General features: G+C 33.0%; 1 protein-coding gene and 1 pseudogene across 2 annotated transcripts; one reads left to right on the top strand and one right to left on the bottom strand.

Annotated features, from left to right (window-relative positions):
• Positions 1-283: 283 nt before the first annotated feature.
• On the top strand, positions 284-4,014 carry LOC122016725 (annotated as a pseudogene).
• LOC122016726 (cytochrome b-c1 complex subunit 9, mitochondrial-like) lies at positions 3,561-7,666 on the bottom strand. 2 transcript variants are annotated; one of them, XM_042574114.1, is made up of 4 exons: positions 7,478-7,666; positions 7,133-7,180; positions 5,251-5,336; positions 3,561-3,610 (listed from the first exon to the last, which is right to left on the bottom strand). In XM_042574114.1, exons 1-3 carry the CDS (start codon positions 7,625-7,627, stop codon positions 5,289-5,291), a joined length of 246 nt encoding a protein of 81 aa, XP_042430048.1. In that variant the 5' UTR covers positions 7,628-7,666; the 3' UTR covers positions 3,561-3,610; positions 5,251-5,288. The 2 variants fall into 2 exon arrangements, with proteins under 2 accessions (XP_042430048.1, XP_042430047.1); XM_042574113.1 differs by lacking the exon at positions 3,561-3,610 and having other exon boundaries at positions 4,971-5,336.
• Positions 7,667-14,838: the final 7,172 nt, after the last annotated feature.

Here is a 14,838-nt window from a genome sequence, read left to right on the forward strand (position 1 = left end):
TTAAATTTATTTATTTAATTATATATATATATATATATATATATATATATATATATATATATATATATATAAAATAAATAATTTTATTAAATCGAATATCAAATTTATTGACATAAGTTTGATAACTTATTGTCCATCTGGATAGAATATTTATATATATATATTTTTAAAAATTGATGATTCTTATGGATGTGGATGTGGATGTGGATGTGTGGATGTGGATGTGGATGTGGATCGAAGTCGAACTTATCCGAGAAACCCTCCACTGCTTCAGTTCGCCGCCTCCGTTTGTTTCAAGGTCACATTTCCATTTTTAGCCATTGTATCAACAGAACTAAACCGATCATTGTCTCCGCCTTTCACTCTGCTCTATTCATCCCGGAATGAAGATTATCAGTCACCTGCGTTGGGGAAAGTTCCACCGCGAGACGAGCGAACGTCAAAGTATCTTTGACATCCCTGGTTTTTCCGTTTTGCTCCTCGTGATTCCCTTGTCTAGGTTGGATATTGGTTCGGCTCCCCCCGGACCCCCATGGTTGGCTCCCCCCGGACCCCCATGGTTGGCTCCCTCTGTGGTTTGACGAGCTAGGGTTCTGTTCTCGATCGCATTTTCTTCTGTGTTTGATCTCATAAAGGTAGTAGCGTTTTGTTAGGGCTTTCAAAACTGTCGAGATCATTGAATTTATTCTCCCCGGACGAGCATTCGTCCTCGATGTCAAGACATTCTTGATTGAAGAAACTTTTGGCGCTGCAAAAGTTCGATTTTTGGCGTATTCTTTGAGATTTGGGAGGAGTCGATTGTTTCTCCGTTTGTTGTTTCCCACTTTCTTCCAGACTAGAACCTAGAAACCAAGTTTTAAGATCGAACTGCGTGACACCATACAGTGCATTATTAATTTTTTGGCAAATGGAAATAAGATAGAGATCCTCCTATTGTTTCTGCTTATGGGCTGCCTTTGTTCCAAGGGCGAGCTTGAAGATGAAGTTGTGGCTACAATCTTTACTTCAACACTTAATGGAAGCCATGGAAGTGTTAAATTGTTATCCAAGCAACATGAGAATTCGAACACCGGCTCCTCTGGCTCCTTGGAGAAAGAAGAAAAAAATATATTTCACAGTCGCCCAGAGTTTCAGCCATGTTGGAGAGCACAAGAGACGAGTCACTGCTGATGTTGGAGCACATAAAAAAGGACCAAACGCTAGAGGTTCTCACGATATGGCAGATGGTTTGGGAATCGGTAGTGTGCCCAATGGGCTTGCAGGGGAGCAAGTTGCGGCAGGATGGCCTTCTTGGCTTGCAGATGTTGCTGGGGAAGCAATAAATGGGTGGTTACCTAGGAGAGGTGAATCATTTGAGAAATTAGATAAGGTTCGAGTTATTTTTATCCACCTATACTTTTGAATTCCCATGTATTCCTTAGGTTGAATTTGTCTCTTCTTTTTTCTTGTTACTTTTTTTTGTTATAATTTGTTTACTTATTTGTTTTTACTGCCAGCATATCTATCTAGCATTTAACTGTCGTTTCATCAATATGCGTCTCACATGGTTTAGCTCCTTCAGAATTAATGTCATTAATTGATAGTGTCATATTTTAGAAGGCGAAGATTGTACTATGTAGTTTGCTTTGCTCTTTCATGATGGTAATTGAAGTTCTTGGATGGTCTTTGTTGAATTATTGTATGTCAGATTGGAGAAGGAACTTATAGTCATGTTTTTAGAGCCCGTGATCTTGAGACCAATAAAGTTGTTGCTATCAAGAAAGTGAGATTTGCTAATATGGATCCTGAAAGTGTCCGCTTTATGGTGAGGGAAATCCATGTTCTACGCAGACTTGATCACCCAAATGTCATAACACTTGAAGGAATAATTACGTCACACGGAAGTCTTGCAACTTGTATCTCATATTTGAATATATGGAGCATGATCTAGCTGGACTTGCAGCAAGATCTAGTGTCAGATTCACTGAACCGCAGGTAGTTTGATATAGCAATTATATCTAATCTTGGAATATTTCTCAGATAATCCGTCTGATATCAACTTCAGATAAAGTGTTATGTGAATCAGCTGCTGGAAGGTCTTGATCACTGTCATAGTCGTGGGATCTTGCATCGAGATATAAAAAGCTCAAATTTATTAGTCAACAACAATGGTATACTCAGAATAGCAGATTTTGGCCTTGCAACATTATTCACTGGTGACCAAGGACAGCAGTTAACAAGTCGTGTGGTAACCTTGTGGTATAGGCCTCCTGAGCTTTTGCTCGGTGCTACAGAGTATGGTGCTGCTGTTGATTTGTGGAGCTCTGGTTGCATCCTCGCAGAATTATTTGCTGGGAGGCCAATCATGCCTGGAAGAACTGAGGTATGCTTATTTTCTTCATTTGATTGATTGTTTGGCAAAAATTGGACAATATCAAATGCAGAAATCTACCTTGAAATATTAAACTTTCTATATAAAATCGCTTTTTAGATAAATGCTCTGATTTGAATTGTTCATGGTTGAACCATTTAGGTGGAACAACTACATAAGATCTTCAAGCTCTGTGGTTCACCTTCAGAAGAGTACTGGGAGAAATCAAAGCTGCCCCATGCGACCATATTCAAACCTCAGCATCAGTACAGGCGCTGCTTTGCTGATACCTTCAAAGATTTCCCGCCGTCGACTTTGTCTCTCCTTGGTTTTCTTCTTGCTATTGAACCAGAGAAAAGGGGAACAGCTGCCACATCCCTCCAAAGTGAAGTGAGTTAGGACTCTTTATCTATAGTGAATTGTAAATGGATATTAAAACTTTCATATGCCTTGAATATTTTCATAACTTTTCAGTTCTTCTCAACAATGCCGATTGCCTGTGACCCTTCAAGTTTGCCTAAATATCCTCCAAGCAAAGAGTATGATGCAAAACTTCAAGATGAGGCTAGGAGGTATGCATTCTTACACACTACTCGGAATAGTTAAATCTCTTCTGTTTGTACTAAGTGAAAATACAAGCATGATTCATTTTTGAAGTTTTGCAGGCAAAGAGCAGCTGAACGATCATCGGAATCTGTCAGAACACACAACTGGGTTTCAAGAGCAACGCCAGCCCCAGAAGTGCAGGTAATATCGCATTCACACATTTGATGATCTACTTCTTACTCTTCTTTCTTTTACATCTTTCAGCATGATAAGGCTAACTAGACACTAGTTAGGCTCCGGTTCAATTTTTTTAGGCCTAAAGCTGACACTTCTCCTTTGTTCAAAATATTGTGTAGAACCCACTGGGAAATGCAAATCCAAAAAGCATCAGCGAGAAATACAATAAACAAGATGGCGAAGGTTCTGGGTTCCTAATGGAACTACCTGGAGGACCATTACACAATGTCTTCTCTCATTCTGGCATGCACCCTAATGCATTTGATTCTACATGGACGAAGAGGAGCCAAGAACCACTCAGTCATGCTTCGAGCCGGACATATAGCTCAATGAGGGTTTCAAACGACCCTCAGTTAAGGACACAGATGTTGTGTCGGCCTAACCAAAGTGGTGCTGATTTCTCTGACATCTCAGATTCATTTGCAGCGAGAGGCAATGCTGGCTCCAAAGGAAATCGGCTTGATGGAGGTGAACCTGCTGAACATAAGAAAGACGACATAGTCATAGCCAAGGAACAGGCACAAGTACTGAGCTTAAATTCCAAGCACAATTAAAGTCTTTGTTTCTTGGTTGATGATGGCTTTAGCTCTTTGATGATGTTGAAATGGACGATGCAGGTATATGGAAATAGAATACCAAGAATTCATTACTCCGGTCCATTGATGCCGTCAGGTGGAAATGTCGAAGACATGCTTAAGGAACACGAGAGACATATCCAACAGGCTGTGCGCAAATCACGGAAGAACTTCTGAGGAGCTTCATGAAATAGCCTTGCTCCATTATAGACTAAAATATGGCAGTGTAGTAGATTTGTAATTTGTAGTTGTTCGTTTCAGAACATGTGCTTTCATCAGCTGAGAAGCAAGTATTTTATTTATTTATATTTATAATTTAGATTTTTAATTCTTTGAATCAATTAATCTGGGAGGGACAAAGGAAGTCTTTTAATAATAAGCAATCGTGGAGCGAGATGTTCTGATTTTACAAAATTTAAAATATTTGAGAACCTCTATGAATCCAAAATAATTTTCAATAAAACCATTTTTCAGAACGACTTTTACAAGAATTCACCTTCACGGAAGAAATTAAATAATTCAAACAAAAATTCCGAGTACGATTGGAAGATCACGAATCCGAGCAAAAAATGATGGCTTCTTCGCAAAATTTTGGTCGATTTGGTTGGAACGAATTCCGACGAAACTAAGGATTTTGTGGAGAATGCAGAAACTAATTCTGTGAGGAAAGAACTTAGCTGAGTGAATAAATAATGAGTGAATTGAAGGAGTTATATAAACATAACTAAATTCTGTGGATTTGTTTAGACTTTGAAGGAGTTAAATACAAGCCAAACATTCAGGTTCATCCGATCAGGCAAATTAGTTCGGGCAAACTAAATGAACTGGGTGAGTTAGGCAAACCATAACAACTGGACACTGAAATCAAACAAGCAAGGCAAACACAATGAACTATCCCAAGGTCAGTGTGGATTCCCTTCCCCCTTTTATTTTTTAAGTAATTGAGGTATTTAGTTTTTATAATAGTAGCCAATAGAACCCCACGAAAATTTTCTAACTACTATCAAGATAAATTCAAATAATTTAAACGCCTCAAATATAATGTATTGAACCATCCTTGCCTAAAGAACCCGTCTCACCACTTAATCCTTCATTCCTTCCGGCCAGTCATAGCCTACCTGATTAAATTATTAGAGCAAAAAGCCCACTATTGCCGATCCCACAATAAAATATAAACAGATAAATTACAAGAGACATTTTGCCCTAACGCAACAGCCTTTTACATAAAAAATTAGACATCCAACTAAACATTTTACACACACTGAAAATTAATCCCAAGATTTATTAGAGCAAAGATCCATGCAAATATCGCATGTCCATGGAAACTCCTTAAAAACCAGTGATGAAACACTAATTCTAATACGAATCACTTCATTTGAGGAACGTAACCGTCACTTTGTCAAACAAGAAAAACATGAAAAAAGGAAAAGAGAAAAAAAAAAAATAGATAAACTGTTTCAATAACAAAGTTATCCAGAGTATTCTGGAAATTGACTTATACATACGAAGACAAGCTTATTTGAAAAAGGTTGGAATACAAACTTCTGCGTATTTGAAAAAGAATTGATTCAGTATGGATATCATTCTGACTGCCTTTGTCCCAATACTGGAATATCTTCGTATCTCTTCTGCATTAACAAATCGAGGATATAATCAGTAATTTTACAATTAGAATAAGTTTTCATGTTCTGATTCATAATATCAGTGAGATAACTGGAGAAATTTTGTGATCAAGTAGCAAACGTGCTTCCAGGACAGAAACCAATTCAATTGAATAGCCACTTCTAAAAGGTTGGAATATTTCATAAGGTAGAAAGCTAAGGAAGAATGATTTAACAGTTGCAAAAGAATGCACAGTAAAAATCAACACGTAGAATAAAAATTATGTGATCATGAACGGCCAAAATTACAACAGGAATTTGCAACTGTGTTAAATTCAAAGCTCGGGCACTCATCACTCAGAGTTGCTGATGGGTACAAAACATGTCTTTAATTCAAAGAATTATGCAGGAATGGATCCCCTCAAGTATTTCATTCAACATGAGTTAGTAAAACTATCAGGCTTACAAAAGAAATCAAACTATCTTTATATAAATTTGTAAATAATATAGTTCCTTGCAAATCATAGCAAGGTGGGGAAATCCAGATATCTATTCAGACTACTATTCTATCCATAAGGAAAGCATTCGACAGAATTTTATTAGAATTATGAATATTTTACCTAGTTACAACCTCATTTTTTGGTGAAAAAGCATTCAAGGTGCTCTAAACATGCAACACCACAATGACATATGCAGAATTATATATCTGCATATAATCAACACAATCGAACAAGGACTTAACATGATTATAAGTTCACAAGTTTGAGATTTTATCTGATAGCATATCAGATTTTCTTTGAACAAGAGCATTACAAGAATCGATTCAGGTCCTTATGGACAAGCTCAAGTATTCTTCTTTTCATCCATGACACTAAAAGGCAATGGGCAAATGTCTTTCAGGTTCATGAATAATTATATGCAGACCACTCTTAAAGCTAGGTTAAGCAATCTATTTGTGATGGTGCAAGCACTAATTTTTTAGTGTGATCCTCAAAATTTTACTATTCTCATTTCACCCTGGAGAAATTTCTAGCTTAAATTAAATACAATCTGTATCTCTTTTAAGTTGTTGAATTTGTTGACAATCGACTTTTCATTTCTCAGTTCACTCAAAGATCATTAATGTATATCCCTTCCATCCCCATTTAGTGTAGTAGGATTAATTCCTCACTCATCTAGCGTGCAGTTGCATTAATTCTTTACTTGTCTGGCACTATTGCATCTAAACGTGCATACACAACATCATCAATATTTATGTCGACCATCCCTGCCTACTGTGAATGCTCAGTCGACTAGCATTATTTCATCAGCAGTGCATACATTTGTCACATTGGCACCCACATGCATCATAATCTTAGGAGCACCCAAGGTGGAAGACATTTTTGAACGTTCAGATTTATCTAGGAAAAAACACCTTTTTGGTATAAAATATCATGGGGGTGACTACCTATTAAGCCCTTTAGTCATGAATGTGGTTTATATTCTGATACTATCTACCGTTTCTTCTCTCATTGTAAATACAAACATTATAACATATTTGTTATATTACACAGATACAGATTTTTTTCCTATCAAAATTGGAAGGCCAGTTGCTTGCATAGAAGAACAATAATTGTTATACAAACAAGATCCTTTTACATTTGACTCCACAGCTAGTTCGTTTTAGCTCCGCTAGAAATATAAAAATGAAGGGGTTCTGTTGTGACCATCGAGTTAGACTCAAAGCTTTATGACATTGGCAAATATGAATGATTAGCAAAGAGCACTCCAATACGTACACACAACTAGCATACACAAGATAGAATCAAGTTGAGATACATTACCCCAACATTATTGTATTCCCAAAGCCTGTGAACACCATAGTCAACGACCTGCAATTGGAGTTAAGTTTACTAGATAAGTCTAACGAACTCATAAATTTCAAACTTCACAGCGAAAATCACCATGAAAAAACAATTATGCGAAAGACAATGTCTCTACCAAAATTTCTAAAGGTTTGTTCTTTCTCGATACGAGTTAACCTAATCAAAAAGCTGGACATTTATTCTCACCGAAATGACCAAGCATGACGATTGAACGACATAAATGCAAAATTCGATATCCATAGAAAAAACAAGATGTCAATAATCGCGGGAAGGATAGTTGAGAAGAAGAATGAGACACCGCACCCGTTCTCCGACAAAGGCTCCAGCGACAATGAACGTGACATAGACGGAATTGCGGCGCATCAGAACGCGATATAGCCCCTCCCACAACCCACCACCACCTCTCCTCGCTGCCGATGCCGTTGCCGCCGCCGCCGCCGCCGCCGCCGCCATTAGTTGAGTAGATTTCTACGTTCTTCCAAACCTCGGGGAAGCTAGGGTTCGTGAAATAAGAACAGCCATCGATAGTAATATTGCCAAATCAAAGACTTATTGGGCCTAATGGACCATAGAAGCCCAATCTCGTAACGGATTAAGCCCAAAATTAATTGGTAAAAAAAATGGTGTTTTAAAAAGGAATTATGGATTAAAAATCAAATTTAATTTTAAATTAGACAAAGAAATAATTTCTAAATATTTGAATTGCAAGATTTTAATGAATAAAAAAAATAAGGGAAGAACAAGACAATTTAGGAATTCATATATCTCCAACGATAATATGGTGTTATCCACTTTAAACCTAAGATCTCATTATTTTATTTTTGGACTTTATTTAAAAAGTCTGATTCCAATAGAGATATTTTCATCCCTTCTAAATCTATAATATTTTCTATATCTTTCCAATATGGAACCTTAATGGTATTCCTGACAATCCTCTACTCAAATAAAGAATTACTATTACTCTGATGGTATGAGTCTCCTTACAAGCATTCGATCATTTTTGATGTACTCTAGGCTTTCTCATAAGTATCTGGTCATCTTGACTTGCATTGGGTCTTCCCATAAGTATCTGGTTACTTTTAACTTGCTTCGGATTTCACTGCAAACATTCGGTCATCCTAACCTGATTCAGGTCTCCCTGCAAACATCTGGTCATCCTGACCTACTTCAGATCTCCTCTTAATTTCTTTCAAGGTCATCCCACATAACATCCGGTCTCGACTATAGCTTTGATACCATTTGTTGGGACCGAAAAAATTCACATATATCTACAGTAGTATGATATTGTCCACTTTGGACATAAGTCTTTATGGTTTTATTTTTCAACTTTACCAAAAGACCTTATTTCAATAGAAATATCTTCATTATTTTAAATCCATGATGTTTTTCATGTCTTTTCAACGCGGACTTTAATTATATTCCCAACACCAACCATATACAACCTCAACATCTCTCTCCCTCTCTCTCACCTATCATTTTTTATTCAACTCGATTTTATTTTTTTCAAAACACCACTACTAGGGAAGTAAAAAAAAAAATAGTAATAGAGAAGAATATATTTGAATTTCTTACAACCTTGGAAATTCACATGACTTGAAATAAGTGTAATATGAGCTTTCTAGGTCGATCAATGAGTTTCAGTTAAAATGCACTAATGGATTTAGACATATCCGATTAGATTTATTTTAGGTCCTGTGGATTTCTGAGGTTGCAAAGGATCTAATGGTGTCCTCCATTGTTTATTTTAACTTATTCGAAAGTGCTAAAATGTAAAATATCAACTAAAATTTCATATTGAGTCCGATATGACTCATACACCACCACTAGGGAAGCTAAAAATATTATTGGAAGGTATATTAATTTGGACTTCTCACAATCTCATAAATTTGTATAATCATAATTCTCTCTAGGTCAATAATTTCAATCAAAATCTATTTATTGACTTAGAGATAAGATTGTGATCATTTTAGATTTTGTGGTTTCTGATGTTATCAAAAGTTAAAATATATTTTCCATTATTATTTTGCTCTTCCCTAGAGATTGAAAAAAATAAATTTGAGTTAATAAAAATTAATAGATGAGAAAGAGAGGAAGAAAGATTTAGGGGGCGTTTGGTTTAGGGTAATAGGAATGGGGAATGAGAATGAGAATCATTGATTGTCATTGTTAATGTTTGAATTATAGGAATAGGAATACAAATAAGGGAATGAATTCTTGAAATTGAGTAATAACTCATTCCCATGTATCTCCCCTTCAATGAACCATTACCCTATTTTCATCAATGAAAATATTCCCTTATTTCAAAAATACCCTTAACTTAAAACTAAAATTTTTTCCATTAATATCGAATATCAAAATATATTTTTTTTTTCTTTCATATCACTTCTCTCTCCTTGTTCTCTCTCATCATATTTTCTCTCTCATCATTTTATCACACACTTTCTCTCTTCTTAATCTCTCCTATCACACTCTCTTTCCTTTTTTTTTTCATTACACTTTCTCTCTCCTCAATCTCTTCCATCGCACTCTCTTCATTCTTTTTTTTTCATCACACTTTCTCTCTCATCACACTTTCTCTCTCCTCAATTTCTCCCATCATACTCTCTTTTCTTTTTTTTTCTCATCATACTTTCTCTCTCATCATATTTTCTCTCTCCTCAATATCTCTTGTCACACTTCCTCATTTTTTCCTCAACACACTTTTTCCTTCAACACACTTTTTCTCTCCTCAATCTCTCTCATCATACTCACTGTTCTTTTTTTTTCTCATTACACTTTCTCTCTCATCATGTTTTTTCTCTCACCATACTTTTTCTCTTCTCAATCTCTCTCATCACACTCTCTCTCCTCATTTTTTCTCATTATATTTTCTCTCTCTGCATCCTCTCCCATCATACTTTCTCTCAGATCATATTTTCTCTCTCATCTTCTCTCATCATGCTCTCTCCAATTACACTCTCTTTTCTCATTTTCTCTCATCACACTTTCTCTCTCTCCATTCTTTCTTATCACACTTTCTCTCTCTTCATTCTTTCTCATCACACTTTCTCTCTCATCATTCTCTTTAATCATATTTTTCTCTCACATCTAATTATTTTATCTTTTTTTTTTAAGGGTAAAAAAGAAAATTTTGATTTATTCCGATAGAAGATATGCAACTAACCAAACATTGCTTTTAAGAGTGATATCCATGCTCATACCCATTCCCATTCCACAATATAATGATTTCCATTCCAATTTCTATTCCTAGAAAAGAACCAAATGTCTCCTTACTTTATATGAACGGAGAGAGAGAGATATGTTGAGATTGCATGTGGTTTATAGGAGGGATAAAATGGAAAGACTAAATAAATTAATATAATAATTACAAAAGTGTTATATAGCTTTCTAATCGATTAAAAAAGTTAAGTGGCCATTTGATAAATTGTCGGAAGAACCATGTTTATATATAAAAAAAAAATTTCATATTTTTTGTTTGCTAGGCTACTCCTATCATACGTGAATAATCATCACCTTAACTAGTCCATTTAATTAAGATCTAGTGCATTGAATCTGCATGTCTGTCCACGCCTAAGCTACTCCTATCACACGTGAATAAGCGTCACCGGTGGAGTCTTATCATCTGTTACCGATAAAAGAATCTCTTCATCGATCTAGGATATTTAAGCGATGATATGAGTCTATTTAATTTATGGACATATATATATTTTTTAAAAATAATTATAGTTTTAATAGTACATAATATCCACGAAACCATAACTATTATCCCATATGAATATTTTAATTTTGATCGACACTAATAATAGTATATTGTAATAGTTTTAATTCATAATTATTATAATATGTACACCTCATCTCTAATTAATATTGTACTGTAATATGTTTCGGGTTGACGTAGTTGGTACTTTGAATATTTACTCTAATAAATCTTAGAGTCAATTCCTAGCTCTTTCATATAAAGGATCATTGTGTTAGGATAAAATATCTTCCGTGATTATTTACATGTATTTTATCGTGGGTTGATGATACTGAATCATTTAGGGTAAAGAATATTATACTTTATTCTAATATTAAGTCGTAATACTAATTATGAGTGGTAACTGTTATAATATAGATAATTTTTTTTTATCAATATTAATTAATATTATATTTTAATAATTATAATCATACCTGCTACATTGTTGTTGATACGGTACGTTGTGAACGATCTCAAAAGTAATGTGTGATTAATAATCAAGATAATGTAACAGTCAGGGTCGTCTCGAGGTTCTATGAGACCCTAGGTCAAAAAAATTTAGGTCTTTCATAATGTTTTTTTTAAAAAATTCTCACCCGTTTTTATTCGGACTTAGGACCGACAATGGCGAGTTTAAATTTTTTTTCTAAAATAAAATATTAATTTAAAAATAGATTTTTATATAAAATTTAGTTTCTAATTTTTTTTAGATGTAAAATTATTAATTAAATCTTTATATTCAAGTTTTGATAATAACTTTTTTAATTGATAAAATTGCTAGATTATTTAATCTTTTTTGAGACAAATGTAAATAAGATTTTATAATTTTAATTTTAAAAAACTTCTTTCTGCTGAAGTTACGCTAACTCGTATAGTTAATAATATTCTATAAACTATCCATGTATTAGGAAAAGAATTTAATTTTTTTATAAAGTTCAATACCTCAAGTGAGGGTTTTCATTATGGATTTATTATTTCTTTTAAAACTTTTAATTCTAAAAATAAATCTAAACTATAAATATCAGAAAACATGTCACGTGTTAAAAAGTTTTCAAGATTTAAACATTTTATTTTTAAAAAAATCATCATCAAGTAATTTTAACTTTTCTACGTCATATAAAAAATTAAAATTATCTTCATATATTTTAAATTATTCAACTCTACTTTATTATTCAAATCTACTTTGAAGTGAAGAAATAACATAGTCAATAATAGGGATGTAATCGAGCCGAGCCGAGCCGAACTCTTGGATATTTGAGTTTGTCTCGTTTATAATCGAGCCGAGCTCGAGCTTTATTTAACGAATATATTCATGGCTCACGAGCTTATTCGAGCTTTTATCGAGCCTAAACGAGCTTAATAAATATAAATTATAAATTTAAATATTCATTAAAAATTAAGTTATATATTTTAAAAAAATTATAATATTCTTGTTAAAATTTATAATTTTATTCTAATAAATAAATTTAATATATTTGTCTATGTTTTTCATAAGTAGAGTATAAAATCTATAAATTCAATATCAAAACTATTATTTTTTTATTTAAAAGTTGATTTATGAGCTTAACAAACATGTTCACGAGCTAACAAGCCGAATTTTGTGAAGCTTGAGCTTGGTTTGTTTATCTTAACAAGTCCCATTAAACGAGCTCAAACGAGCTTTTATCGAATCGAGCTTCGAATAGCTCACGAGCGGCTTGGCTCATTTACACCCCTAGTCAATAATATAATTAAAATAATTAATTTTAAAAAATTCTTCAGGTGAACGTTTCACCTCATTAATTTTATTCTCATTAAATCATTTATTTCTTCTAATTACATATTTTTCATGAAATTTTAGTTCTATCTTTATTTTATTTGCAATCTCTTTGGCAAAAATCACAGCAGATATAAATCCATTTTCTCTATAATCATTAAAAAAAGAAACAAGACATTTTAACTGATCTAATAAAATAATAATGTTAATATCTTTATATTGTAAAAATTTACTAACAGTACTACAAATATTATATCATACCAAACAACTATACCTAATAAAAATTCAAAATTTTCAAACTCATATGTTGTTAAAGAATTTGCTTCACTTTTTATTTTAGGATCATTACTAGTTTATGCAAGTTTATATAAATCTTCTCTTATCTGTGGAGTTTGATATTTTATTGCTTTAACGCTTTCAAGATGACTTTCCCAATGTGTTTATGATAATGGTTTAAGAGTTAAATTAAAAACATAGTCTTGTAAATTTTTCCATCTTTTTGTAGAAGAAGAAAATAATGAGTAGATACGTTGTATCAACAACAACAACAACAAGACTTTTCCCACTAGGTGGGGTCGGCTGTATGAATCCTTTTACGTCATTGAACTCTATCTCCTATTATATCATCATCTATATTCAAATAAATTTTATCTTGTTTTATTATTGCTAACCAAGTTTTTTTTTGTCTTCCTCTTCCTCGTTTGATATATATGTTTATCATAGTTTCACATCGCCTAACTTGAACATTTATTGGTTGTCTAAGTACATGTTCGTACCATCTTAAACGTATCTCTCGGAGTTTTTCCTCAATAGATGCAACTCCGACTTTCTCTCTAATGCTATCATTTCTTATTTTGTCCATCCTCGTATGTCCACACATCCACCTTAACATCCTCATCTCTGCAACTCTCATATTCTGCTCATGTGCTCGAGTCATAGCCCAACATTCAGCTCCATATAATATAGCAGGTCTAACTGTGATTTTATAGAACTTACCTTTAAGTTTAAGAGGTACTTTACGGTCACATAAAACACTCAACGCTCCCCTCCATTTCATCCATCTTGCTTGTATTCTATGTAAGACATCTCTCTCAATCCCTCCATCATTTTGCAAAAATGACCCTAAATATTTAAATCTCTCGGAGTAAATACGTTGTATCCCACCAAAAAATGTTATAGTGCTAGGATAAGAATTAGACATATCACATAGTACTAAATTAAGATTGTGATAATCACATGGTGTATAAAAAGCTCTAGAATTTATATCTAACAATCTCTTTTGTACGTCTTATTGTTTACCTTTCATATTAGCCCCATTATCATATCCTTGTCCTCTTATGTTATTTACATCCAGTTCAATTTTCTTTATTATATTAATAAGTGTATCAAAAAGATCTTTCTTGATGTATCATCTATTTTGATTGGACTTGTTGAAATATTTACACATCTTAATATAAGAGAAATTTATTCTTGATGACTTACGATGGGAGTACAATAAGTATAATTGAAAAGTATTTTACTTCTTTTATTTTTTAATTATAATATTGTTTACTTCTTTTCCTAATATATTTATTAACTCATTTTGTATATTATGACCAGGATAATGATTATGAATTTTACCATTTTGAATACATTTAAGATGTTCTTGCATTATAAGATCAAATTCTACAATCATTTCAATTAAACCTAAATAATTTTCATTGTTATCTTGATAAATTTTCTCATTTGTACCACAAAATGTCAAATTATTTTTTGCAAGATTTTGAACTATAGATAATTCTTATTAATACATTCTTCCAATGTTCTTTTTCATTATTTATTTTTTCTTGTAAATTTTGATCAATGTTTTTATTTTTAAGCAATCTCATTTCAATATCAAACCAAATATTCATATTTATAATATGTTCACTATTTGTTTCATAACTTTTAAGCTTGGCGCTAAGATTTTTTCAATCTTGACATCCTTTGTTTGCTAATTGAATTATAATTGATTTTTGACTAAATAATTTATAATAAAAAAATACTTTGTCTAATTCTTTTGAATATATTAACCATTTTCTATCATGTTTTTCATTTAGCAATTTTTGATAATGAATCATAGAAAAATGTTTAGAATTTTCATCATTTTGAAAAGAAATATTGATTTATCTAATTGGACCCTTTTCAACTAAT

The sequence above is a fragment of the Zingiber officinale genome, chromosome 8B (assembly GCF_018446385.1).
Source record: "Zingiber officinale cultivar Zhangliang chromosome 8B, Zo_v1.1, whole genome shotgun sequence".
Taxonomy (NCBI): Eukaryota; Viridiplantae; Streptophyta; class Magnoliopsida; order Zingiberales; family Zingiberaceae; genus Zingiber; species Zingiber officinale.

Coding starts and splice junctions, on each gene's coding strand:
- LOC122016726 (XM_042574114.1), bottom strand. CDS start 7,627: ATGGCGGCGGCGGCGGCGGCGGCGGCGGCAACGGCATCGGCAGCGAGG. Junction 7,181..7,477: donor GAGCCTTTGTCGGAGAACGG/GTGCGGTGTCTC, acceptor CTCCAATTGCAG/GTCGTTGACTATGGTGTTCA. Junction 5,337..7,132: donor GGGAATACAATAATGTTGGG/GTAATGTATCTC, acceptor TTGTTAATGCAG/AAGAGATACGAAGATATTCC.